The 27686-nt window shown below is 36.5% G+C and overlaps 1 protein-coding gene across 1 annotated transcript in view; it reads left to right on the top strand.

Moving 5' to 3' along the window:
- The window catches only part of PRSS12 (serine protease 12), an 86104-nt gene that overhangs the window by 32571 nt on the left and 25847 nt on the right, over nt 1-27686 (top strand). The window contains 5 exon segments of the mRNA XM_068975727.1: nt 3574-3752; nt 5781-5922; nt 9002-9198; nt 13736-13877; nt 25908-26113. Coding sequence (XP_068831828.1) covers nt 3574-3752; nt 5781-5922; nt 9002-9198; nt 13736-13877; nt 25908-26113 — 866 coding nt within the window.

Raw genomic sequence — 27686 nt, forward strand, 5'->3', positions numbered from 1 at the left:
TAACTTTTCTTCCAAGGAGCAAGTGTCTTTTAATTTCATGGCTGCAATCACCAACTGCAGTGATTTTGGAGCTGCCAAAAATAAAGTCTTACACTGTGTCCACTGTTTCCCCATCTATTTCCCATGAAGTGATGGAACCAGATGCCATGATTTTTGTTTTCTGAATGTTGAGCTTTAAGCCAACTTTTTCACTCTCCACTTTCACTTTCATCAAGAGGCTTTTTAGTTCCTCTTCACTTTCTGCCATAAGGGTGGTGTCATCTGCATATCTGAGGTTATTGATATTTCTCCCGACAATCTTGATTCCAGCTTGTGTTTCTTCCAGTCCAGCGTTTCTCGTGGTGGACTCTGCATATAAGTTAAAGAAGCAGGGTGACGATATACAGCCTTGACGTCCTCCTTAGCCTTTAACAAACCATGAGTTTTATGTTGCTCTCCCTGGTATTAGACAATCTCTTGAAGGGCAGAGTTATCCATTTCTTTGGTATTCCCCTGAAAGCCAGTACATTCCAGGGCACCAGGAAATAGGCTGAAGGACTGTGTGTATTTATAAATATCATCTTAATTTTTAATGAACTCAAAAATTAGCTGGGAAACCTAGTTTGTTTTACATCATGGTTTCCTAGTTAGTGTTTTTTTGTTTTGTTTTGGTTCTTGAATTTATTACATTAATTTTTCTGATTAGTTTAATTAAAGATTTTTGTGATCATTAAAATAATGGTTGTAAACAATGGAAAATATGGAGATACATAAGGAAGAAAATAAAACACTCAAATGATGTTTTAAGGCTGCACTGTAACATAGATAATTTTCTCCAGAGTCACTGTCCCGGGCTTCTGATCTCCCCTCTATTGTCCTCCCTTAAGGAAGGAACACAGTTTAGAGGCTATTAATTGGGTCTTTTGCTTTTTCATAGAACCTCTACCACATCTTTGACATATTTGAAATGCAGTGTATTTCATTTACTCTGTCCAGCCTGCCTCAAGTCACTCTCAAGTAATGAGTATTTTACCTTTGTTATTTTTTTCTTGGGAATAGAAAGCCTTTAGTTTTTAATCTTTTAGCCTAGATTTTTAGTGCAAAGGATTTTAAGGACATGTAAAAACGCATTCTTACTGTTTTAATTTCATTATTGTAAGTTGAGCATCTTAGCATATGCTCAGTGGCCATGGGTATTTCTTCTTCTGTAAATAGCTTGTTTCTCTCCATTACCCTATTTTTGATGTTGGTCGTTTTGTCTTTTATTATGATAATAATAAATTATGATTATTTACTTCTAAGAATTTTTTTTCTTTGATTGCTGTTATATTTTACAAATATATCTTTCACCTACTTTGCCTTTTGATCTAATTGTGGTGTATTTTGCTATACAATAGTTCAAATTTCTGTGTTTGGTTTATTTATTACATAGTTCAAATTGATAAGTTTAACTTTTTTTAGTCTTTGTTTTCTGATTTCTCGGTTTTTTATTTTGCTCAGGAAATTCCCTTATTACCAGGGTTACAAGAACTATGTTCTTATTATTTCATTGCATTGTATTAACTTTTTAGTCATCTTGTCTTCCTCTTTCCCTCCTTCCTCCCTTTTTTTCCCTTCTTTCTATTTGGATTTTTAAACCATCTGGAGTTTATTTTTTGTTTCTGAGTTTGGGATCAAATTTTGTTTTCTCTCATATTGGTCCCTGGTTTTATGTTAGCACCTAATCTTGCCTCAGGAATTATACTCACTGAAATTGTCTTTAACAGATCTGCTTCTTTTCTAGCAGTTGTCACAGGGCAGAGATCCAAGGAGACGGTTACTCTGCCTTTCTCCAAAGCTTTCCTCTCCGGCTTCCCCATGACCTGCATTAGTCATCCTGTCTCCTCTGCTTCCATTCTCCAGCCTTCAGTGTTCTCTAAATCAGTTTCCATATTTGCTTTCATTAGTCTCTTTCCTCTAGAGCAAGGGTCAACAAACATTTTCCGTAAAGGGACACATAGTGAGTACTTTAGACTTTCCAGTTACTCCATTGAGCTTTTGTGTAGTGCAAAAGCAGCCACAGACAATAATTTGGAAATGAGTGTGGCTTTGTTCCGATAAAACCTTATTTCTGGATAGTAAAATTTGAATTACATATATCAAAATTGCATTCCTGTTTTGGTTTTAAATTCTCAAGATCGTTATAATGTAAGGAGAAAAAGGCAACTTAAATAATGGGGAATAGATGCAGTATCTTGGAAAGCAAACTAAAAGTATAAATACTCTAGTCTAAGAATTAAATGGCTGAAAAGGGCTGAAGATGCAATTTCTGAAGTCATTTATCATTTTGACAGGCAAACATGATCTTCTTCATTGAAATCTGGGGTTCTAGAGAATATGATATCACTTTGAATTGTGAGAGAAGTAAATTTAGTCAAATAAATTTGAGTGAAGAGATGTTTGCCCATGAGCAACAGAGAACTGAAAATAACCGTGGCTTAAACAAGACATGAGAAATGTCAGGCTGGATGAGTTACAAGCTGGAATCAAAATAGGCAGGAGAAACATCAACAACCTCAGATATGTGGATGATACCACTTTAACGGCAGAAAGCAAAGAGGAACTAAAGAGCCTCTTGATGAAGGCAAAGGAGGAGAGTGAAAGAGCCGGCTTAAAACTAAATATTAAAAAAGCTAAGATCATGGCATGCAGCCCCATTCTTTCATGGCAAATAGAGGGGGAAATAGTGGAAAGAGTGACAGGTTTCCTCTTCTTGGGCTCCAAAATCACTGTGGACAGTGACTGCAGCCATGAAATCAGTAGATGTTTGCTACTCGGCAGGAAAGCTGTGACAAACCTAGGCGGTGTGTTGAAAAGCAGAGACATTACTCTGCTGACAAAGGTCCATGTGGTCAAGGAGATGGTCTTCCCAGTGGTCATGTCCGGTTGTGAGAACTTGACCGTAAAGAAGGCGGAGCGCCAAAGAATTGATGCTTTCAAATTGTGGTCCTGGAGAAAACTCCTGAAAGTCCCTTGGACAGCAAGATCAAATCAGTCAATCTTAAGGGAAGTCAACCCTGAATACTTGTTGGAAGGACTGATGCTGAAGCTGAAACTCCAGTATTTTGGTCATCTGATGTGAACAGCTGACTCATTGGAAAAATCCCTGATGGTGGTAAAGATTGAGGGCAGAAGGAGAAGAGGGCATCAGAGGATGAGATGGCTGGCCGGCATCATTGATGCAATGGACATGAACTTGGGCAAACTTCGGGAGATGGTGATGGACAGGGAGGCCTGGTGTGCTGCAGTCCATGGGGTCACAAAGGGTCAGACATGACTGGGTGACTCACAACAACAACAAAGACAAGAGTCTATTTCTCTCTCCAGAGACCAGAGATGACAAGGTTGGTACAGTGGTTCCACAGTCATCAGGGCCCCAGATTCTAGCTGTAGCTCTTTCATTCTTATTTGGTACTTTATGGACCAGGATAGCTACAATGGAGTGAATTGATAAGGAAAATTACAAATTAATCGTAAGTTTACCTTTGCCAGAGGCAAAAGAAGAAACAGGTCAGACTAACCTTTGATCTGACTTATGTTCTTATGTTTGTTCAGTGGCATTGCCAAAGCGTGGAATCAGGCGTATTTTGGGGAAGGGTCTGGCCTGGTAATGTTGGATGAGGTACGCTGCACCGGGAATGAGCTTTCTATTGAGCAGTGTCCAAAGAGTTCCTGGGGAGAGCATAACTGTGACCATAAAGAAGATGCTGGAGTGTCCTGTACCCCTCTAACAGGTAGGAACTTCACCCTGTCAACCTAGCCACTCTTGCCTTTGCCCCTATTTGGGCTTAACTTCCCTCCTCAATTTAGCTAATATTACTGAATGAACTTACAAATAAATCCCCCAAATAAGACATAATAAGAATATATACTGTATATTAAAATGCTATCTCTTTATTTATAGATATTTCTGAGTTTTTCAGTTGAAAGCTACACAATCCTATAAAGTAATTAAGAACATATGATCTTGTTGCAATATATAGTCAGAATCAGTGTGCAATGATAAATTTAGGATGTTAGCTATTATATATTTAGTCCATTCATTTATTAGCCTGTCTTGACTCTCAGAATGTGTTTATAGCTGGTAAACTATTTTGATGGGATTTTGATTAAAGCACGCTATTAAAGAACCAGGTTAACCTTTGCTGTGTTGAATGTTCAGACTGTTCCAAATCACAACATGCTTGTCAAGCTATGTCTTGTGTTGCGAGAAGGACATGTCTGAGTGCACGTGTATGTACTTAAATGTTTGGGGGGAAGAAGAGAGAAATGGATGGGCAAGAGAAGTTGGGTCATCACAAATCTGTTGTTTCTACAACAAAAAGAGCTTGAAGAAAAAAATTAGGGCTTTAATATTTCTTTAAAAAAGTCAAATGAAATACTTCTGAGAGACTGAAATGCTGAAGGTCTACTTTTTTAGTTACATAGTTCTGTATACACTGTTGCTTTATTAGAATAACACATTTATACACAAAATAAATAGAAAATTTATACCAGATTGTAAGCCAGAGCACTTCATCTTCTTGAGCCTCCATTTCCTTGTCTTTCAAATGAGGATAGTCTTGTAGTGTTGCTGGGGTGGTCAAATGAGGTAACAGGTGTAACAGTGCTTTGCAAACAGTGAAATTTTACATTAATAATGATTCTATTGCTAGGAGACCTTAATTTACTTTGAATGATCCCAGAGATTCATGAAAAGGATGACTTTCCCCCAAGATTATTTATGTATTTCATTTGGGAGGAGGGACAGTGGATTATTTTGGATGGAAATGGCCTTTTATGCTTTTGGGGGAATGAATTTATTATATTGTGTATATGCTTAGAAGCTCTTTACAGGATTTTCTGGGAATTAAGTATTCATTTAATTTCAGAAGATTCAATTTAGATTTCTATTATCGATAAAACAACAAAGGCAAAACATGCACCCCAGTTTTTATTCCGTTCTCCAGGGGATCTTCCTGACCCAGGAATCGAACCTGGGTCTCCTGCATTGCAGGTAGATTCTTTACCATCTGAGCCACCAGGGAATCCTTTATGAATGCCTAAGGAATAATAATAAATACTTTGACATGATTGATCACTCTTTAACCAGAATAGCTTATTCTGTCTTCATATTTCAGTAGTTTTTAATTCACAGTTAAATTTTTCAGCTATTTCAAAGTTACTGTGTTTTTATGCTTTTTAAATTTAAATGACAAATATTGCTCCTACTTAAGGAGATTAAAGCTGTAAGAAATTTCCCAAGTATTATTTAATCTGGAGAAATCTAAATAATTACTTTGGAATTATATCAGGGTATATTTTTCGACTTAGACACAGGAGTACAAATAAAAGGGGAAGTATTTTGTTAGGACAGATATGTGTTATGACTTTGTTCAAAAACAATCCCGTTAATGACCTCAGATCACTGAGCACAGTTCTCTTTGTCTGCTTAGTCGCTTCAGCTGTGAACAACTCTTTGCAACCCTATGGACCGTAATCCGCCAGGCTCCTCTGTCCATGGGATTCTCCAGGCAAGAGTCCTGGAGAGGGGTGCTGTTTCCTTCTCCAGGGGATCTTCCTGACTCGGGGATTGAACCGAGATCTCCAGCATTGGAGGCAGACTCTTTACTGTCCGAGCTACCAAGGACAATTCTAGTAGGAGTTTAAAAAAAGGCCCAGAGGGAGATCTGGGTAGAATGATATTTCTCATGCAATTAAAATGTTGCTCTGCCTTTTCTGGTCATTATTTGCTCAGTCTCCGTGTCTCCTTCTTGTCGCAGATGGCGTCATCAGACTTGCAGGTGGTGAAGGCGGCCACGAGGGTCGCCTGGAGGTGTATCACAGGGGACAGTGGGGAACTGTCTGTAATGACGGCTGGACTGATCTTAATACCTATGTGGTTTGCCGGCAGCTGGGATTTAAGTAAGATCTATTGATACAAGATAGCTAAATGCCAAGCTATATTTTTGAAAGTCTTGTTTTTTACCCTGACTTGTAATGTCTCTAATACTAACAATCTATATTCTCAATCATTATCTACCTGTCTATTCTACCTACCTTCCTCCCTCTCTTATCTACCTATCTATATGTGGAAGTTCAGCGATTAAAAAACAATAACATTCTCTTTGATGATAAATAACCATATCTTGCTGTTTATCTCATTTGCCTTTCCTGCCACCACCCCTCTTCTTGAATAACTGGTTGGAGCCATGGATGATTTATTTTTATTTTTTCCCATGGATGATTTTTAAGTCCCGTTCTGTCTATTTAAGTAAGACTATATGCTGTGAATGATCAGTTTTATTCTGATGCATTGCTGCTATTGGATGTTGTTAGTAATAACATCACTGTGTTTAAAATTGCAGAGAAGTTCAATGTCAAATTCTTTGGTATTACATTATTTCCTTTCTCATAATGTGATGATAATTATCACTTTTATTTGAGAAAAACAGCTTTCTTGTCATGAGATGACCTTTTGAACTCACCCTTGACCTCATTCTCCTAAAAACTGAGTATCACACTTTGAGCAATATATTTCATGTCACACATATAATGCATTCCAGAGTAAAGACCTAAGTTGCTTGAAGTAATTGCAAATGATGCCTTTGAGCTAATATCTGAATGAAGCCTATGAATGCCCATTCTTTCTTATTTTCCCTATTTTTATGTCATACTTGAAGTAATTGTCTGATGTTTAAAAGAAATAAGCAAAATTATATTATTTCAGCTTTAGATAGAATTAATTGCAAATATTTATTAAAACTTAAAAATGTGCTTTCATTCAAGCTAAACATTCAAGCTGTGTTTAAACATATATTTTTAAAGTTGTAAAAGTAATATAAAATTTTAGAGATTTGGAAAAAACAGAAAATAAAAGACTACCCCCAATTTTTCCATTATTAAAACTTGTGTATAACTTTGTAACAGCTCTAGTAGTAGATATATAATTTTACTATTCACTTTTTTCTTTATATTACTGTAGTCATAATTTTTGATAACATAACTGATGATGTTCATATTATAATTTACTTAAATTAGTTTAAATTTTCCTGTTGTAAATAATGACATCACAAAGGTATAGATGTATGCGATTGACAAATATTTTGAATTTTCATGAGCAGTGCAGTTAATATAATTATGAGGTCAAGGGCTATGACATGCTAGCCAAATAAATATTGATATTTAATTAATAAGAATTACTTTAAAATGCCATTTCATCTGAGTAAATCTCTGTTAGTCTGAGAACTGTATCCCATTTTCGCAAGTTAAAAAAATTCAAAAATATTATTGTTTACTGTTCTCATATTTTTCCTTATTAGTGAAAACAATTGAATAAATGCTGATTTTTTTCTCTATTTTTTATTTATGGTGTTTCACAGATACATTCAGTTTTTCTTGCATATACAGAGTATCAGAACTTAATGGTTCTGAAAGTGTTCTCAATATTTGTTAAAATTCTAAATGATTGCGTTAGAAGATAGAATAGGCGCCTGCTACATTTACATTTTAGTTTACAGAGGAATTTCTGAAAGAGAATGCTCTTTTGGAATAAAAAAGAGGGTGAACTTTGGGTGAATCCCAAAGTAAAATGGCCTCTTGCTGTCTCTTACATAATTGACATGAACGGATATAATCAGATTGCTGCATTTTGTGGAAACCTGGTGTAAGTTGAAAGTGATAGCAGTATGGAATTTAGGATAATTACTTTTGTAGCTAAGAATCGATTAGTCAGCAAAATAGAAGTCTTAGAATGACATTGAAAGTTGCATTGTTTTAATTTATTGAAATGTTCATCATATTAAATAAATTTAATAAATAAGTGCATGGGAAAAAATTAGGAAAATTCATCTTTCAGACTGAAAGATCTCTTTATGTTCTTAGTACAGAAATATTAAAATGAAATGGAAGTGACTAACATAAAATTTATGAGTTAGAGTTTAATTATTTATATAGACCAATTGAAAGACACTTCAGATATCTTTTAGCTCAGGGATTTCTGGAGGTTTGTTTGGATTTTACAGAACAAAAGAACCAAACTGGGGAGAAAATGAACGAAGGTAGAGATTGACTTATTTGCTAATTTTTAATTTTGTGGATCTTTCCTATTTCTACAATGTGTATATATATATATATATATTATAATACACTTGGGGTTTTTCAGTAGGGCAGTGTGACGAAGTCAGTTGAAACACAAATATAATTCATGAAAGTTTAAAAAATCAGATTTATGTAACCTTATAAAAAGCACTGTTATTACTCTGATTTTGATGGGTTAAAATCCAGGTTTCATCATGGATTGGAATGATTCTTGAGAAATCACTGAACCAATACATACATTTTGTTTTTATTTTTTGTTTATTTGTTTCCTTTGACTGCGTCATGCAGCTTTCAGTATCTTAGTTCCACTACCAGGAATTGAACCTGCAACCCTTGGCAGTGAAAGTGTGGAGTCCTAGCCACTGAACCGCCAGGAAATTCCTCACACGGTTTATTTTGGAAGACAGGATAGGAAAGGGGTTAGAGAGCTAATGAAATCAAATGCACTCAGAAGGCTTTCAGAGGCTGATACAAGAGTTCTCACTTTCTGGTGCACTGTGTTATTTCCACGGTCAGGAATTTGACATTTATCTGTTTGCATTCTCTCTGGATGGTGGGTTAAATTGTAGACAAAACACAAGAATGGTTGGGGGAATAGGATTAATTATCTGCTTGTTACCCATTCAATCAATCAAACATTGTTGCTGCTGCTGCTAAGTCGCTTCAGTCGTGTCTGACTGTGTGCGACCCTATAGACGGCAGCCCACTAGGCTCCCCCATCCCTGGATCATCAAAATATGTGATGTAGTGAACAATGCTGTTAGAACTGAGTTCTCAGGATAGGAGAAAGAACAGATACTTACCCTCTGAAGTCATGACACTTAATGAGGTTGCTTGTTTTATGGTTTGTGGTTCCCTGAAACAAGAGACAGCAGTTGTGTGCATGTTTGTTTTATTGCCACAGATATGGCAAACAAGCCTCTGCAAACCACTTTGAAGAGAGCGTGGGACCCATATGGCTGGAAGGCGTCAGTTGCTCAGGAAAGGAAGCCAGTTTCCTTCAGTGTTCGCGGGGACCCTGGGGAAGGCGTGACTGCAGCCATCGGGAAGATGTTGGCATCTCCTGCTACCCCGGCGGGAACGGATTCAGAGTCTCCCTGGGTGAGGTCCTGCCGCAGCTCTTGACTGTTCATATTCCAGTAGCCACTGCACGTCTAGCCACTGGTCTCTGGCTTTTCAAAAAGTCTATTTTCCCAGATGCTCTAATTTTTAGTAATTTTATTTCAGAGAAAAATAGTCTTTTGAGTCAATGTTACAAAATTTTACTCCTAATTTTTCCCTACCCATGAGCCTATGTTTCTCATGTATCTGAAAGAGAGAAGAAAGAAACTGCAGTGTCCATTCCCCAACTGATTGTTACCTATTCTGCCTCTCATTTACCTTGAATTCTAATGAACTATTTGAGAAAGGATTGAAAATAAATCAGAACAAAACAGGAGGTCTCTTTCCCACCCTCCATGATTCATTTGTCTTTAGTCCTGAGGCCTTGTCAATCATTGCTTGCCAGCCAGCCGTTGCTGTGTCCTAACATAGATCTTTCATAGATCTTTCTCACTGGACCCCAAGATGGATTCATTGGAGTAAACAGCCCACCTGTCTTTCTAAGATATCCTGTTACTAAAAACCCATCAGCATCACTTATTATCCCCTCATTCCAAATTTCTTCAGACTCATAGTCAGATAAAAGGTACTTAGCTCATCTAACAGTCTGAAATATTCGTGTGTAGTATTAATCACTCAGTGTCCAACTTGTTTGACCCCATGGACTGTAGCCTGTCAGGCTTCTCTGTCCCAGGCAAGAATACTGGAGTGGGTTGCCATTTCCTTTTCCAGGGGATCTTCCCGACCCAAGGGTCTGACCTGGGTCTCCTGCATTGCAGGCAGATTCTTTACCATTTGAGGTACAGAGAAGACCTTAAATATTCTTAGATGAAGGTCCTTTTGTGAGCGGAGAGCGACTACTATATATCCTTGACAGACTTAACATCTGATGAGGAGACCAGAATAAATATGAATGAAAAGTATAGAGGGAGATATTCAGAAGACTTGCCAGGACTCTACCATAGCTCTGTTTGTATGTATACATGCATTTTTGGGTACATAAATGTTGAAATAACCACTGGTGGTCCTTAAGTCTCACCTCAGGCTTGAGTCAGCCCCTTTTATATCCTCCTGTTTTGAGACTGTGAAGCTGGAATCTTCATATTATAAAATAATGGGATGTATTGAATCCCACAGTATTAACTATTCCCTGGTGGCACAGTGGTAAAGAATCTGCCTGCTAATGCAGGAGATGTGGGCTTGATCCCTGGGTTGGGAAGGAAATGGAGAAGGAAATGGCAACCCACTCCAGTAATCTTGCCTGGAAAATTCCACAGGTAGAGGAGCCTGGCAGACTGCAGTCTATGGGGTCACAGAGTGCGACACGACTGAGCATGCAGTTAAGCACACATACTTTAATTTGTCAAAGTGTATGTTGATTCCCCATTGTACTCTGACCTGTGAGATCATAGTGACGTACTCCACTAATCTAGCACTAATGATACCAGGTAGAAATACCGCATTTTACCGTGTCCCTCATAGGTCATATTTTAAATTGTTTCTGTTTGGTCTCCTCCCTTGCTACTTTCTTCCTGTAAAGGATTTATGACCCTGCTAGGATTATGTGATAAGTAATTACATGTGGTTGGGAGAGATAGGACCTGTTTGCTAGAAATGGAACCTCTTAGCCCCAGATAGCAGGTATTTGGATCATGGAGTGATCTATTCAGGCATATTCCATCAGTACTCCATGTGATGAAGTATTATAAATACTATGCATGTGTTCTAAGCCACTTCAGTCATGTCTGACTTTTTGCAACCCTTTGGACTATAGCCTGCCAGGCTTCTCTGTCCATGGGGCTCTCCAAGCAAGAATACTGGAGTGGGGTTCCATGGTCTCCTCCAGGGGATCTTCCCAACCCAGGATCACCTGGGTCATCACCCCTCAACCCTCCGCCCTGTCTCTTTTCTCTCTTGCATTGGCAGGTGGGTTCTTTACTACTAGTACCACCTGGGAAGCATACCAAATACTACAGTCTCAGTTCTCTGAAGACCTGTGTGGTTAAATATACACATACAGTTAGGACAACTAATCCTCTCAATTTCCTTAAAATCTTTAATTTTCTGAGATTATATTGATAGATATATTTTTTAAAAATTTAAAAAGTTGAGGGTGATAATTATTAATAAAATATGAGATCATTATTATGAATTCTTTGGTCCTAATTTTGGTAATATATTAACTATTCATTTGTCCAAAGAACATTATATCTGAGCCAAATTATTCCATTGCAATAGAATCAGATTACCATTTATTCATCCAAAGAGATCATTACTTTCCCACTTATCAAAAGGACTGCAAAGAGATCATGGAATGGTGCAGTTTAAAAACAATTTAGTTTTTTCACTTCTTTGGTGCTATGATAAGAGCTGTTAGACTATTAGAGTGTTCAACTGTTTGAAGGCAACTCATTGACCTTAACTTTAATTATGAATGACACTTTTCTCAAAATTAGTAGTAGTTCAGTAGACACTTCCTAATTTTAGGTGTGTGGTAGATGGAATGCTCAAAAACAGTATTCTAGGTCAGTAAAGGTGATTTAGTACAAATGTAGTTAGTTAATGCCTATGTTAGTTGGCGGAAATTTGTGGAATGGTAAATATGTAGATTTCTTATTTTAATACTGCATTCTTTTTAAAAAATTTAAATAAATAAATTAATTATCACATTTTCCACATCCTATCTCATCCTATCTCTTACTTGCCCTGATTGCCCTAAGACTACTCTCCACCAATACTGCATTAATTCTAAAGTTCAGAGTATTAAATCTTAACAGAGATATCTTTCACACTTCATTGTCTCTGAATTTTACAGTGTAAAGATTTTATCTTTCTTTTAGGAAAAATATTATTTTCTTAAAAATAATGTATTAAATCAGTTTTATAGGAAAATTGAAATAAAGAAAACTCTGTTGTAATCAGAGTTTGTGATATATAATGAAAGATACTATATACTCTGTTTAGTTTTCCCAAGCATTTTAAGATTTTAGAAATAAATCATGTATGTTATTATTGCTATAACAAAAAGAACTTAGTGAGGTGGTATTAATAGAATGGTTTCTGTCATTCCGTTTACCTTCAAGCATCAAAAATCCAGTGATTTAATAAAATGAATGGCTAAAATTAGGTTCAGAAATATTGTATATATTGTTTTTACAAAGTATGCAACTTAGGCTTTAAAAATACTTTATCATTTTTATTTTTATGGAAAGTGAAAAACTTCCCATAAAACAACTAGGGTGGAATGTGGAGATCTAATTCCATGTGTGTATGATTTCTTAATTTTGCACCAAAGATCTAAAAAGTGTAAAAATTGAAAACTTGAAGAATTTCATCTCTTTAAATTTTTTCTTTAAGAATCACTTTTCCCTTGCTCCTCTTGCAAAGAATCCCTAAATTTCAGATACAATAATAAGAAATGTAAAGTTTTAAATATATTGTGTTTTGTTAACATGCCTATTACAAAAATTTTTTAGCTAATGTAAACAATGCATAGAGAAGGTTGTTATTTTGACTTTGCTGTATTGATTCCACTATGATGCCTGTTCCATGAAGTGGGTATGATCAGAGATTAGAGAGCCAGCAACTCTGGGGCAACAAAGAAGAGTTCAAGGAATCAAAGTAGGATGTGTCTATCTTGCCAGTGTGTTTCCTTTCAGTTAAAAAATGTCATCTAGTTATTACATACATGGGGTTGAACACAGATTGAATGATACTTGGTTTGTTAGCTGATTATATCACCTCCTTGCTGCTGCTGCTGCTAAGTCACTTCAGTCGTGTCCAACTCTGTGTGACCCCATAGAAGGCAGCCCACCAGGCTCTCCCGTCCCTGGGATTCTCCAGGCAAGAACACTGGAGTGGGTTGCCATTTCCATCTCCAGTGCATGAAAGTGAAAGGTGAAAGTGAAGCCATTCAGTTGTGTCCGACTCTTAGTGACCCCATGGACTGCAGCCTACCAGGCTCCTCCGTCCATGGGATTTTCCAGGCAAGAGTACTGGAGTGGGGTGCCATTGCCTTCTCCAACATCACCTCCTTAGGTTCTGATAATTTCACCATGTTGGATGGTATTCTTTGAATCCTTATCAATCTTAGAGGTGCAAGCTGGAGACCCTTAAGTAACTAGATAATGTAAAGAAAGTGTATTAGTTTGCTTGGACTACTGTAACAGATCACACACTGGGTGGCTTAAACAACAGGTATTTATTGTCTCACACTTCTGGAATCTGGAAGTGCAAAATCAAGGTGTGCAAAACAGATGTTATGTGTACTCTATAATGCCAAGCACTGTTTCAAGTGCTGGGAATATAAAGTTGAGCAAGATAAGCGCTCTGACCTCAAGGCTTCAAAAGATACTGCAAAAGTGGATACAGTTTTTTTTTTTCCTAAATCAGTATGTCCTCTCTCTCACTGTCCATCTATTTAGCTCATTTTAAAAGCAAATACTATTTTATAAAGTCTCTGATGCTTTAACATCAGTTTGGTTGTTTTGGCTCTTATAAAAGTAACAATGAGTATTACTTTTAACACGCGACCAAGGTTTTCCAATCAGACTGATGGATGGAGAAAATAAGAAGGAAGGACGAGTGGAGGTTTTTATCAACGGCCAGTGGGGAACAGTTTGTGATGATGGGTGGACTGATGAGGATGCCAGTGTGATCTGTCGACAGCTTGGCTACAAGTAAGAAAACCTAATTATATGGGATGGTTCCTTGACAGAATGTATGCTTTTTTTACTATTGTTCTTGTATAAAATTAGTATTTATGATTCCGTTGAAAATGCTGGCAGCATGCTGCCTTGATTCAGAATGGTAAAGAAATACGAAGTAGAGTCTGTTTAAATTTTTCTATACTGTTACCAGACATATACGTTATGTTACTTAAGAAATGTAGCTTTTATCTAATAACAAGTAGTCCAATAACTCTTGATTATTCATAACACTGGAGAAGGAAATGGCAACCCACTCCAGTATTCTTACCTGGGAAATCTCATGGACAGAGGAGCCTGGCCCGCTACAGTCCATGGGATCGCAAAAGGGTCGGACAGAACTTAGCGACTAAACAAAAAACAACAACATTCATAACAATGCTTCTGTCAGCCAAACGTATTAACCTTTTCTCTGTGATTTATGTCGCAACACAGTAGCCTTATAAGGGATTCTGCTGTTACTGAAATTACAGTTGGTTCTTGTTATTTGTAAAGTCACTGTGAACTTTAAGTTAGGACGTACTGAGCCATTGCTTCTAGAGCTGAGGTCAAACCAAGTGATGGTCTGCCTTCTTGTTTTAACTCTTATGCTTGCAAGCAGTTGCCCTTTTTGTAGTCTACTAATGCTTTCCCCTCCCCTGCATTTCTGCACCTTTTTGTTGATGATTTCTCTGTTTAAAATGCCCCTAAGCATTTTGCTGCAGTGCTGTCTAGTAGTCCTGAATGAAGAAGGCTGTGATGTGCCTTATGAAGGAAATGGTGTTAGGCTTCATTCAGGCATGAGTTATAGCATGAAAAACGTGGCACTAAGTGAGATGGGAAACAGACACCTCTTTCCAGTTTGAGGTGAACTAAAAAAAGGTAGTTTATCTCCTGTGAGACCTCAACTGGGAAACTCAAAATGTTTGAGACTTTAGGCATGTCCACAAATGACGGTGAAGAGTCTGATTGATTTTGGAGTTGCAAATATATGTGGAATATGTTACAATTTAGAGGGCTATGAAATTTAAGCTAATAAACATAATTTGCCTGGCTTATTTTGGATTGCTAATAGTGGCGTGAATTTTAAAATATATCCTTAATTACACATCTATGTGTATCTTAAATATTGATAAACTTAACTGGTTATTCCCATGCAGAATATACTTTTATTTTTAAAACTATTTCTGTTTTGATAAAAATTCAGTTTTTTCCCTAAAGCTTTAAGCCAAAGTTTATTTTCAACTACTTAGATCCTACTTCAATGTACTGCTCAGTTTTGGTCCTTGTTGCCATTCCAATTGCTCTGTAGTCAGTGGGTTCATTATTTGTAATATAGATTTTTCAGTATTCAGAATCGGTGGTATATGACATTTTTGACTTTCAAAATATAGGGTAATAGAATAAGGGAGGAAGAATCTACATTAGATGAATTTAGTCAACAATTTAAGTTTCCTTTGCTCACTACATTTCTAACATTTGTTTTTCCATTAAAATATATATATATATATACACACATATTGTTCTTAGATTACATTCTCAATGAATTTATCTAAAAGCAGCCATTAAAGTATATTGCTGCTTGAGACTAATTTTTTGGCTTACTTTTATTTTTTTGGTAGAGGTAATCCAGGAAACCTAGTGTTACCTTTGGAAGTACGAAGGAAAATGTGAAAGAAAAGGTCAGATATGATCCTTGAATTGTGTGTCTAAGTCACATTTAAGGAGCAAAAAAATTGTACAAATATCCATCAATGCATTTTCACTTTGCTTTCCTGCTACATCTTTCCTCGCTTTTTGCGTACCATGTAGTCCATTTTGCATTCAACTCAAATGGTGAATGTAGGTGAGAACAATCTAGATTAAGTGAACAAAGTTTGTAGAAATCTTGAACAATATTTCTGTAGCAGTTATCAAGAAAAGCATTAAAAGAAGATCCTCCTTTATGCTGGGTTTTATTTTTAAAAGTATTTATTTATGTATTTTTGGCTGTGCTGGGTCTTTGTGGTGCAGACTTTCCCTAGCTGCGGCGAGCTGGGTTGCTCTCCAGGAGTGGTATGCGGGCTTCTCTTGGTGGTGGCTTCTCCTGTTGCAGAGCACAGGCTCTAGAGTGCATCGACTTCAGCAGCTGCAGCATGTGGCCTCAGTCGTGTGGCTCCTGGGTTCCAGAGCGCAGGCTCCGTAGTTGTGGCTCAGGGGCTTATTTGCTCCTTGGCATGTAGAATCTTCTGGGATCAGGGATCGAACCCATGTCTCCTGCATTGTCAGGCAGACTCTTTACCACTAAACCACCAGGGAAGCCCCTTAGTTCATAATTGTTTCTAAAATAAATCTTGATACATAAATCAGTAATTTAATGTTACTATGACAAAGTGGATGGTCATCTTCTAGTGTACAAGCTACAATTTGCCATCAAATTGTATTTAGAAGAGAAACATTTAGCTTTTGATCAGTCTACATGAATTTGAACATATACTTGTTTTTATAATTTCCTACTGAGAGGAGATAGAATTTCATGTAAGAACTTATAAGTAAGTATGTGATTAGAATAGGGGATTTTTTCCCCCATGTCTGTTTTGAATTATTAAAAATCTTTAATAAAGCAGTTATTTGTAGAAATCAATCCAGAAAGCTTTGAAGATGTCAGGAGACTTGAGGTTTCTTAATAAGAATACCAGAGAACTGTCCCCCACCACCTATATTGCACTTGAGGTTAGTACTTGGAAACACTGAGAATCAAAATAGCGTTAGCTTTTTCATAATGTAGGAAACAGAAATGAAGTAATAAAAATCAGGAACCTGAGTGGTAACTAATACAGACGCACTTAGAATGAAGGTAAAAGACACCCTTTAATGGTGTGTTACATATTGTCTGACAGTCTAGCATATGAGCACATCGTTTTTAGAGGGTTGAGAGAGAATGTGTTGCTATCAGCTAACCTTGTTAGGACTGAATAACCATGATGGAGAGTCCATTCTTTTCGAACTCTGTGTGATTCCATTAGTGCATGCTTCGATATGACATTGCTCTTGCACTCTGTGTTTATTAGAGTTGTATCCCTTAAAAGAGTTTTCAAAGGGTGTATCCTCATTGCTTTGCCTGTGTGCTCCGTCGTTTCAGTCGTGCCCAACTCTTTGCAACCCTACCATGTGCCTCAGTCCGTGACAGCAATGCCATGCCTCTCTCCAGACAGGAATGTTGGAGTGGGTTGCCGTGCCCTCCTCCAGGGGATCTTCTCCACCCAGGGATTGAACCTGCATCTCTTACGTTTCCTAGCACTGGCGGGTAGCTTCTTTACCACTAACATTACCTGGGAAGCCCATCCCTATTGCCTTAATAGAGACCTAAAACTAACTATATCTAATTTTTAATCTTATGTTTAAATAGCTGCAAAGAGTTTAATTTCTGCCATATTTGTATATGACATTTAAAAGTTGAAGTTACATTATTCTTTTACTTTTTTTTTTACCATTTTATTTTTTTTTTATTATTTTTTTTTTAAATTAATTTTTTTTATTTAATTTTAAAATCTTTAATTCTTACATGTGTTCCCAAACATGAAACCCCCTCCCACCTCCCTCCCCATAACATCTCTCTGGGTCATCCCGATGCACCAGCCCCAAGCATGCTGTATCCTGCGTCAGACATAGACTGGCGATTCAATTCTTACATGATAGTATACATGATAGAATGCCATCATAAATATAGTGTTTTGATACTGTCATTCATTTAAAAAATACATGAATATGTTCTTCTTTGACCTTCACAAATTTTACATAGTTCCTTTTTCTCCTTGAAATTTTAGTTTAAATTTTCTTTCCCCGCAGAATCCTAATGTTATTATATTTTAAAAACTGTGTGTGTGTACACATGCAGAGAGTGAGATAGAGAAATTAAATTCTTCTAACATGTTGCTATCAGGATTTTATGATTTCTGGTACATAACTAATTAAAAACAACAAATTTGATAAATGATTTTTCAACATAAGAAAGAAAAGTTGACAAAAGCTCCCATTTCCTAGACCGATGGGTTGGGGTTTGGGTCCTTGGATAACAGGAGGCTTCATTGCTATCATTTGTTTTGAACTGTTCTTTTGGCCACTTCAGAGGCTTTTAAATCTTGGAGCAATGACCTATGGTTGGATTGGCTGAGTGAAAGGCATGCCTTTTTTTAGTGTAGTGGGAAAAGGGAAATTTTGAAGAGAAGTTGATCTTGACTTAGCAAGACCAGTTTGAGGAGAGAATACACATGGATTTTGATGATCTACATATCAGTTTTTATATCTCTTGGAAAATCATCATCTACTTCCAGGAGGACTTGATACTCAGTTGAAGTGAAGTGAAGTGAAGTGAAGTGAAAGTCGCTCAGTCGTGTCCAACTCTTTGTGACCCCATGGACTGTCTGTGGAATTCTCCAGGCCAGAATACTGAAGTGGGTAGCCTTTCCCTTCTCCAGGGGATCTTCCTAACCCAGGGACCAAACCCAGGTCTCAGTTTAAAGCGTTGTGTATTAGAGCCTATTGTCTCACTGAAATTATCAGCTATGAATTACTTCATGCTTGTAACCCAGAAGTCCCTATAGGTGACACAGTCTTTAATTATTTCTTTTAAAGTCAAAGAAAAATGTATTAGATTTCACTATATCTTTGAGAATGTCTTTAATTATGTACTTTTATTAGTTAAAATATTCTCTAATTCTACTTGCTGATATATCTAAAATGGTACATTCTCTTTAGTTTGTTCATTGATTGGTAAATTGCTAAGAAATTATCCTTTTGGTTTATTTAATGAGTCTAATTTTATTTTCAACATGTTTACTTCCATCTGTCATCTACTATTTATGCTATCTATCATGCTTTATTTTTGGTTCTTTTATGACCTTCTGGCTTTTGATTCACAGGCAATCTAATATTCTTTCTTTGCTATCTCTAGTTGTCTGAAATTTCAGCATTCTTGTTTTACTAAAAATTCTCTTTAAATTTTTAGCAAAGATTTTCAGATATTTCCTTACCATTTCACAAATTATCTGTAATTTCCCCTTCTTGAAAAATATCAAGACATTAAGCATATTGTTAATTGCTTTCTACCTTTGCTCATCCTCACACCCAAAACTGACGGGAATCATCTTGGATATTAGTTTCAGGATGTTATTAATTTTCAGTTTTCTTCAAATTATGGCTATTTGAATTTCAAATTGCTCTTCATTACACAGGCACTTATCAGCAATTATTTCCATTTTTTAAAAAAGATTAATGAGATAATAATTTCTGGCAATTCTGATTAAGAAAGAGAGAATATAAGTAAACATTCAGTTCAGTTCAGTTCAGTCAGTCAGTCCTATCTGACTCTTTGCGACCCCATGAATCGCAGCACGCCAGGCCTCCCTGTCCATCACCAACTCCCGGGATTCACCCAGATTCATGTCCATCGAGTCAGTGATGCCATCCAGCCATCTCATCCTCTGCCGTCCCCTTCTCCTCCTGCCCCCAATCCCTCCCAGCATCAAAGTCTTTTCCAATGAGTCAACTCTTCGCATGAGGTGGCTAAAGTACTGGAGTTTCAGATTTAGCGTCATTCCTTCCAAAGAAATCCCAGGGCTGATCTCCTCCAGAATGGACTGGTTGGATCTCCTTGCAGTCCAAGGAACTCTCAAGAGTCTTCTCCAACACCACAGTTCAAAAGCATCAATTCTTAGGCGCTCAGCCTTCTTCACAGTCCAACTCTCACATCCATACATGACGACTGGAAAAACCATAGCCTTGACTAGACAGACCTTAGTCGGCAAAGTAATGTCTCTGCTTTTGAATATGCTATCTAGGTTGGTCATAACTTTTCTTCCAAGGAGTAAGCATCTTTTAATTTCATGGCTGCAGTCACCATCTGATTTTGGAGCCCCAAAAATAAAGTCTGCCACTGTTTCCACTGTTTCCCCATCTATTTCCCATGAAGTGATGGGACCAGATGCCATGATCTTCGTTTTCTGAATGTTAGCTTTAAGCCAACTTTTTCACTCTCCTCTTTCACTTTCATCAAGAGGTTTTTGAGTTCCTCTTCACTTTCTGCCATAAGGGTGGTGTCATCTGCATATCTGAGGTTATTGATATTTCTCCCGACAATCTTGATTCCAGCTTGTGTTTCTTCCAGTCCAGCGTTTCTCATGATGTACTCTGCATAGAAGTTAAATAAGCAGAGTGACAATATACAGCCTTGACGTACTCCTTTTCCTATTTGGAACCAGTCTGTTGTTCCATGTCCAGGTCTAACTGTTGCTTCCTGACCTGCATACAAATTTCTCAAGAGGCAGGTCAGATGGTCTGGTATTCCCATCTCTTTCAGAATTTTCCACAGTTTATTGTGATCCACACAGTCAAAGGCTTTGGCATAGTCAATAAAGCAGAAATAGATGTTTTTCTGGAACTCTTGCTTTTTCCATGATCCAGTGGATGTTGGCAATTCTCTGGTTCCTCTGCCTTTTCTAAAACCAGCTTGAACATCTGGAAGTTCACGGTTCATGTATTGCTGAAGCCTGGCTTGGAGAATTTTCAGCATTACTTTACTAGCATGTGAGATGAGTGCAATTGTGCAGTAGTTTGAGCATTCTTTGGCATTGCCTTTCTTTGGGATTGGAATGAAAACTGACCTTTTCCAGTCCTGTGGCCACTGCTGAGTTTTCCAAATTTGTTGGCATATTGAGTGCAGCACTTTCACAGCATCATCTTTCAGGATTTGAAATAGCTCAACTGGAATTCCATCACCTCCACTCAGCTTTGTTCATAGTGATGATTTCTAAGGCCCACTTGACTTCACATTCCAGGATGTCTGGCTGTAGATGAGTGAACACACCATCGTGATTATCCGGGTTGTGAAGATCTTTTTTGTACAGTTCTTCTGTGTATTCTTGCCACCTCTTCTTAATATCTTCTGCTTCTATTAGGTCCAGACCATTTCTGTCCTTTATCGAGCCCATCTTTGCATGAAATGTTCCCTTGGTATCTCTAATTTTCTTGAAGAGATCTCTAGTTTTTCCCATTCTGTTGTTTTCCTCGATTTCTATGCATTGATTGCTAAAGAAGGCTTTCTTATCTCTTCTTCCTATTTTCTGGAACTCTGCATTCAGATGCTTATATCTTTCCATTTCTCCTTTGCTTTTCATTTCTCTTCTTTTCACAGCTATTTGTAAGGCCTCCCCAGACAGCCATTTTGATTTTTTGCATATCTTTTCCATGGGGATGGTCTGAATCCCTGTCTCCTGTACAATGTCATGAACTTCATTGCATAGTTCATCAGGCACTCTATCTATCAGATCTAGGCCCTTAAATCTATTTCTCACTTCCACTGTATAATCATAAGGGATTTGATTTAGGTCACACCTGAATGGTCTAGCTGTTTTCCCTACTTTCATCAATTTAAGTCTGAATTTGGAAATAAGGAGTTCATGATCTGAGCCACAGTCAGCTCCTGGTCTTGTTTTTGTTGACTGTATAGAGCTTCTCCATCTTTGGCTACAAAGAATATAATCAATCTGACTTCAATGTTGGCCATCTGGTGATGTCCATGTGTAGAGTCTTCTCTTGTGTTCTTGGAAGAGGGTGTTTGTTATGACTAGTGCATTTTCTTGGCAAAACTCTATTAGTCTTTGCCCTGCTTCATTCCACATTGCAAGGCCAAATTTGCCTGTTACTCCAGGTGTTTCTTGACTTCCTACTTTTGCATTCCAGTCCCCTATCATGAAAAGGACATCTTTTTTAGGTGTTAGTTCTAGAAGGTCTTGTAGGTCTTCATAGAACCGTTCAACTTCAGCTTCTTCAGCGTTACTGGTTGGGGCATAGACTTGGATAAGTGTGATATTGAATGGTTTGCCTTGGAGACGAACAGAGATCATTCTGTCGTTTTTGAGATTGCATCCAGGTACTGCATTTTGGATTCTCTTGTTGATCATGATGGCTACTGCATTTCTTCTGAGGGATTCCTGCCCGCAGTAGTAGATATAATGGTCTCTGAGTTAAGTTCACCCATTCCAGTTCATTTTAGTTCGCTAATTCCTAGAATATTGACATTCACTCTTGCCATCTCTTGTTTGACCACTTCCAATTTGCCTTGATTCATGGACCTGACATTCTAGATTCCTATGCAAAAAGTAAACATTAGCGAAAAGAAACATAAGCACAGATACAGAGGGTTAAAAATTGTAGAATACTATAAACTTACTTTTAGGCAATGAATTTGCACCTCTGGATGAAATGAACAATTATCTAGGAAACTGTACATTTCAACAAAAAATATAATTATCAAGAGGATTCCCTGGCAGTCCAGTGGTTTGGCCTTGGTGTTTTCACTGTGGGGACCCAGGTTCAAACCCTGGTTGGGGAACTAAGATACTGCAAGCCATGTAGCATAGCCAAAAAGAAAAAAAAAAAAACCTAAAAACTCAAACCAAAAAAAAAATTTTTACAGTTGATACAAAAGATAAAAAACCCAAATAAATTAAATAAATTACTAATGACAGGAGAACTGAGTCTTGACTTTTGCTGAAGAGTTTTGACCAGTCTTTAAGACACAGATGGCTCCTGAGTTCTTAATATAAAAGTACAGCAAAAAAAATAATCTTTCCGTTCACTATGAAGTTAATATAACTTAATTTTAAGTCTAGACAAGGATTCATACCCAAAAGAAAACTCATTAATCTATATTAAAAATTCTAAACAAAATATTAATGAATTTATCAGCAGTATATTAAAAGAACAATATCACTCAAATTTTCTATAAGAATATGAGAGTAGTTCAGCTGAAGCATTCAATTTAATGTATTTTGGTGTGTTGTCTATAAATGAAAACATATATGATTATCATAATAATGTTGAAAAGTTACATGATAAAAATCAGTATTCCTGTCTCATATCTCTTAGGATGCTGAGAATAGAATAAAACTACCTTAACTCTATTATCACAAATAAGCATGAAATAGGAACAAATAAGTGTGCCTGTTTTTACTGCAATGACTCAGTTTTATCTGGAGTTTCCACTAATCATTAAGAGCTGAGATATTGGAATTTTTAAGAAGCCAGAATTTTATATGAATAATGCAGTGTCCACCTAGAAAACCCAGGAGGATCATCTGAAAAGACACTAGACTAGTGTTTATTAATGTAACCATATGAAATATAAATATTTTTAAAAAGCAGTAATGTTCCTATATGCTAAGTAGAAAATTTTTTTAAATGTCATTTATAAAAGGTACAAAACTCAAAAAAATTCAAGGAATAAACTTCACAAATATTGAGGTCTGTGTGAAAAAAAGCTATTAGTAAATCTTTACAGAAGCTGTAAGACTTCGTGATACTCCACAACTCTGAATAGGAAGACAAAATAGAAATTAATCTGTACCTTAAATGCTCTCCTCATCGAAGTCATTGTTTTCTTGGTGTGTATGATGGTTGGGGAGAAGGGCTTCACTTCCGGATTCATCTGAAATCAAGTCTATGTGAAATTGGCACAGGAATAGGCAAAGAGGTCAGTGATGGTTAACAGCCTTGGTTGTGCCTGGAAATCATTTTGGTACATAAAAAATATTACCCAGGCCTGGCCCCACTCCCTCTTTACTTAACATCTTAGTTCTACTTTAATTGACATCCAGTGGGGTTCAGATTGTGCTGTATTTTACAGGTACCCAAAGGTAATTTTAATGTGTAGAATTATTGAACTTACAGACCAAGAAGTGGCTTGTGTACTCACAAGCATGATAAATAAGTAAATAAAAATGCCCTTTAAGTCAGCAGGAAGAGTTATTAGGACAGTTACTTTAGGGACTGAAATAAAGCTAGATCCCTCACTAATATTAACAAAAATAAATTCCAGACAGATCAGAACTGTGATGTACAAAGTAAATCAGAAAAATACTTTTCCTTTAAATAGTTATATTTTATTATACATATTTCAAATGCGTAATTTGCTTTCCAAAGACTTGTCCTATATGAAACAATGTATATATCCAGAATCTTAAGACATGTTTATATCTGTTGAATAAAAAATTTCACTTCTGGGAAGAAATTTAAGCTGCCCATAAAGATTAATATATCAGGATGTGTATACTTGTAAAACCTATAAAAATTTTAAAATAAACATGCAATAGTAAGGAAATAAATTCTTTTTTTTTCCTACACTGAAATTTGATGCAGAACCACCTTCGTAAGAATCGTCCACTTGGTTTGAGATCCACTAGTCTGTACAATGAGTTTTTGTTTAACAATTAAAAATCATAGTTAATATTTTCCCCATAAATGTGTGCCAAATGCTAGCAGTGTGTAGTTGTGCTTTTTAATATTTTTATTTTGCAAACTTGATACAATGAGCATTTTTTTACTTATACAACTATTGAAAGTTTTATATGTAGAAAGAATTAAAGAGTAACTTTAAAGTTGCCTGTTTGATCTTCCATGACTATAAGTATTTCTAATGGGTTAAATCTTATTTTTATTTGTAATTTATGTCAGAGTAGCCATCACTAATACCGATGAAATTTTAGGGTACATTTTTGATATGAGTGTACTGCCAGCTACAAGCCTGTGAGGCCAGGTCTCATAGCTGAAAGGGAATTATTCAAGCAAATTCCTCAGATAATCCATATCAATAAACTACTTTGCCTGAGTTCCTTGCATAACTATAAGGAAAGTATAATAACCTTATGCTAACTAAGTAGAAAGTATTTTAATATTAGCAATCTGGTCTATATTGTCATTTTTAATAAGACAGTTTCTTTTGATTTAAAACTCTCCTGCTTTTCTACTGGTTGCTGGTTTTTTATTTTATAGATGAAATTTGAGTTATTTGTATATTGTATGCTATTTCTCTCTGTTAGAGAATGCATTCATCAACACACACACACATATTTATAGTATACATACTCATCAACTTTAAAATTATCTTTTCACTTTCCTTTGGTGGTTTTTAGTGAAGTGGCATTTTTAAATTTTTGTTGAGCTTATCAGTCTTTTAATTTAAGGTATACCATATATGCTTTTTTTTTTTTTTTAATAAATCTTTCCCTAACTTGAAGTTACAAGGATAATTTTCCTATAATTCAAACATTAAAACTTGGCTATTCATAATCATGTCATTAATTTAACAGGAACTGAGTTTTGAATATGGTGTTAGTTTGAAATGCTTCACTGAAAATTTTGTATTTGGATATTTAATAAGAAGTAATATATTATTTAAAAAAGAGGGAAACCAAAGAAAAGTGATATACCTAAAGTAATTTTGCCTTCTTAACTATGGTTCCTGGTTTTCTCTTTCCCAGTTGAAATTTGTGTGTTTTTGCTTCTAAAGCGGGCTTTAAAAATTCTTAGCTCCTTAGGTAATTATTTAATTCTCAAATTTTCTTGGAAGCCGATTTTAAGAGAGTATTATGCTCTGGAAGAGAGTAGATATTTTTGAGAAGATTTTTTTTTTCCTGCTTAAACTAGAGTTTAAGACTATCATAAATTTTTGATATTCGACTTTCTTATTAGAAATTAAGATGTAATCAAGAAGGCATGGAATATGATAACAAAGAATGTATAGTTATTATCTCTCAAGCTTTTTTTTTGATAGTCATAAAATAATTTTTAGCATGCTGCTAAGTCGCTTCAGTTGTGTCCGACTCTGTGCGACCCCATAGACAGCAGCCTACCAGGCTCCTCCGTCCCTGAGATTCTCCAGGCAAGAACACTGGAGCGGGTTGCCATTTCCTTCTCCAATGAATCAAAGTGAAAAGGGAAAGTGAAGTTGCTCAGTCGTGCCCGACTCTCAGCAACCCCATGGACTATAGCCCACCAGGCTCCTCTGTCCATGGGATTTTCCAGGCAAGAGTACTGGAGTGGGGTGCCATTGCCTTCTCCGAATTTTTTTTTTTTTTTTAGCATATATAGATGCTAATATTAATATATGAAAGTTAAGAAATATTCTTGGATGAGAGTATATGTTGTGATTTATTCAAATGTATGATTGACTGACTCTCCACATCCTCAAGAAGGCTCTGTTTCCAGGGGCCCAGCCAGAGCAAGGAGCATGGCGTATTTTGGGGAAGGGGAGGGACCCATCCATATGGATAACGTGAAGTGCACAGGCAACGAACGGTCCCTGGCCGACTGTGTCAGACAAGACATCGGAGACCATGACTGCCGCCACAGTGAAGACGCAGGAGTTATTTGTGATTATCTTGGGAAAAAAGCACCAGGAAACAGTAGTAAAGGTATGTCACCTTCTGGGACGTTTCTGTGAAGGTCAAAGAATACTCAACCCCTTGTTATTGTTTTGAGCAGTACTTCGGTAATGAACTCCCTTCCATAAGAATATATTCAATACCTTGTTCGTTCTGCTAGTATTTAGAGGCAACTTTCCTGTGTGGGAGTCCCAGAGAGAGCAGAGTTCAGGGGCAGGAGTGGGTTTAGAGGATTTTGTAATCTCTGAGATTGTCCCACTTTGACATTCTTAGCCATTTATAACCATTCGTTCTTTCAATGTAAAAAACTGTCAAACTTGCTGGTATCCGTGAAGGTTTAGAAATGATATTTGCTTCATAAAAGCAGGAAAGAAATGAAAATTTAAAGGTGAATCAGAGAAGGGCACTTCCTCCACTCTTATTAATATCTTAACAGGGATAGCTTTTTAAATTAATTGCAAAAAGAAAATTATCTTTTGTAGATTTTACTTTCTGAAATTTAAGAATGTAAGGAGAAGGCAATGGCACCCCACTCCAGTACTCTTGCCTGGAAAATCCCATGGACAGAGGAGCCTGGTAGGCTGTAGTCCATGGGGTTGCTAGAGTTGGACACAACTCAGTGACTTCACTTTCACTTTTCACTTTCATGCATTGGAGAAGGAAATGGCAACCCACTCCAGTGTTCTTGCCTGGAGAATCCCAGGGATGGTGGAGCCTGCCGTCTATGGGGTCGCACAGAATCGGACACGACTGAAGCAACTTAGCAGCAGCAAGGAAAATAAGAAGTAATCTTTCAGTATAATACAGTGATGGATAGTTCATACTTCAATAAATAGATGAGTTCATAGAAACTGAGTTTAGTTTTTATGAAACAAATACTGCTTTAAGTGAAGAAGGGGAAAAACTAGCTCTTTTGGAGGAAACTATGGTTATGTTTTATGAAAAGAACAGTCATTTATTTATGTAGATTAAAAATTCGTGGTTTTGATACTTAAGATTTGCTTAAAATCAGGTGTATCTATACTTGAGTATCCTCTTTTTCTAGCATCTTTTAATAACCATTAAAGAAATCCAATAAATTGGATATTGTTAATACGATTCTTCATTATCTGAGAGTCTTTTGAGTGTGAAGAATATTTGCAACCCTTTATGTTTTGTTTTATATATATATATATGTATTACATGAAATAAACATGATTTGGTAAGCCAATTTTTCCTAACTATAGACTGTAACTTAATTAAATTCCCTTCAGTAATTTAAATACAGTTACAAAGTAAACATAGCTAATTCTTTGGATTATGGAAAATTTCCTAAGCAGTAGAAAAACATAAAAATTCAGTAACTGAAATATTTTAGTATATTTTTATGTAAAATAAACCTGTCTTACAATATGAAATGCCATATTTATTTCATCATTATTAATACATTTGCTTTAATGCCTTCCAAAGGTGTAGCAGTGCTCATTTTGATACCTTTCCATGGTCCCCATGCTACCATATCTGAAATAAAAAGATTTTATCTTAGACCAACTGGATTACTGAATCTGACTTATTAACTTGTTTATTTTGTGTTGAGGTTCAAGACCTATTAACTTCTATAAGG

The sequence above is a fragment of the Capricornis sumatraensis genome, chromosome 7 (assembly GCF_032405125.1).
Source record: "Capricornis sumatraensis isolate serow.1 chromosome 7, serow.2, whole genome shotgun sequence".
Lineage (NCBI taxonomy): Eukaryota > Metazoa > Chordata > Mammalia > Artiodactyla > Bovidae > Capricornis > Capricornis sumatraensis.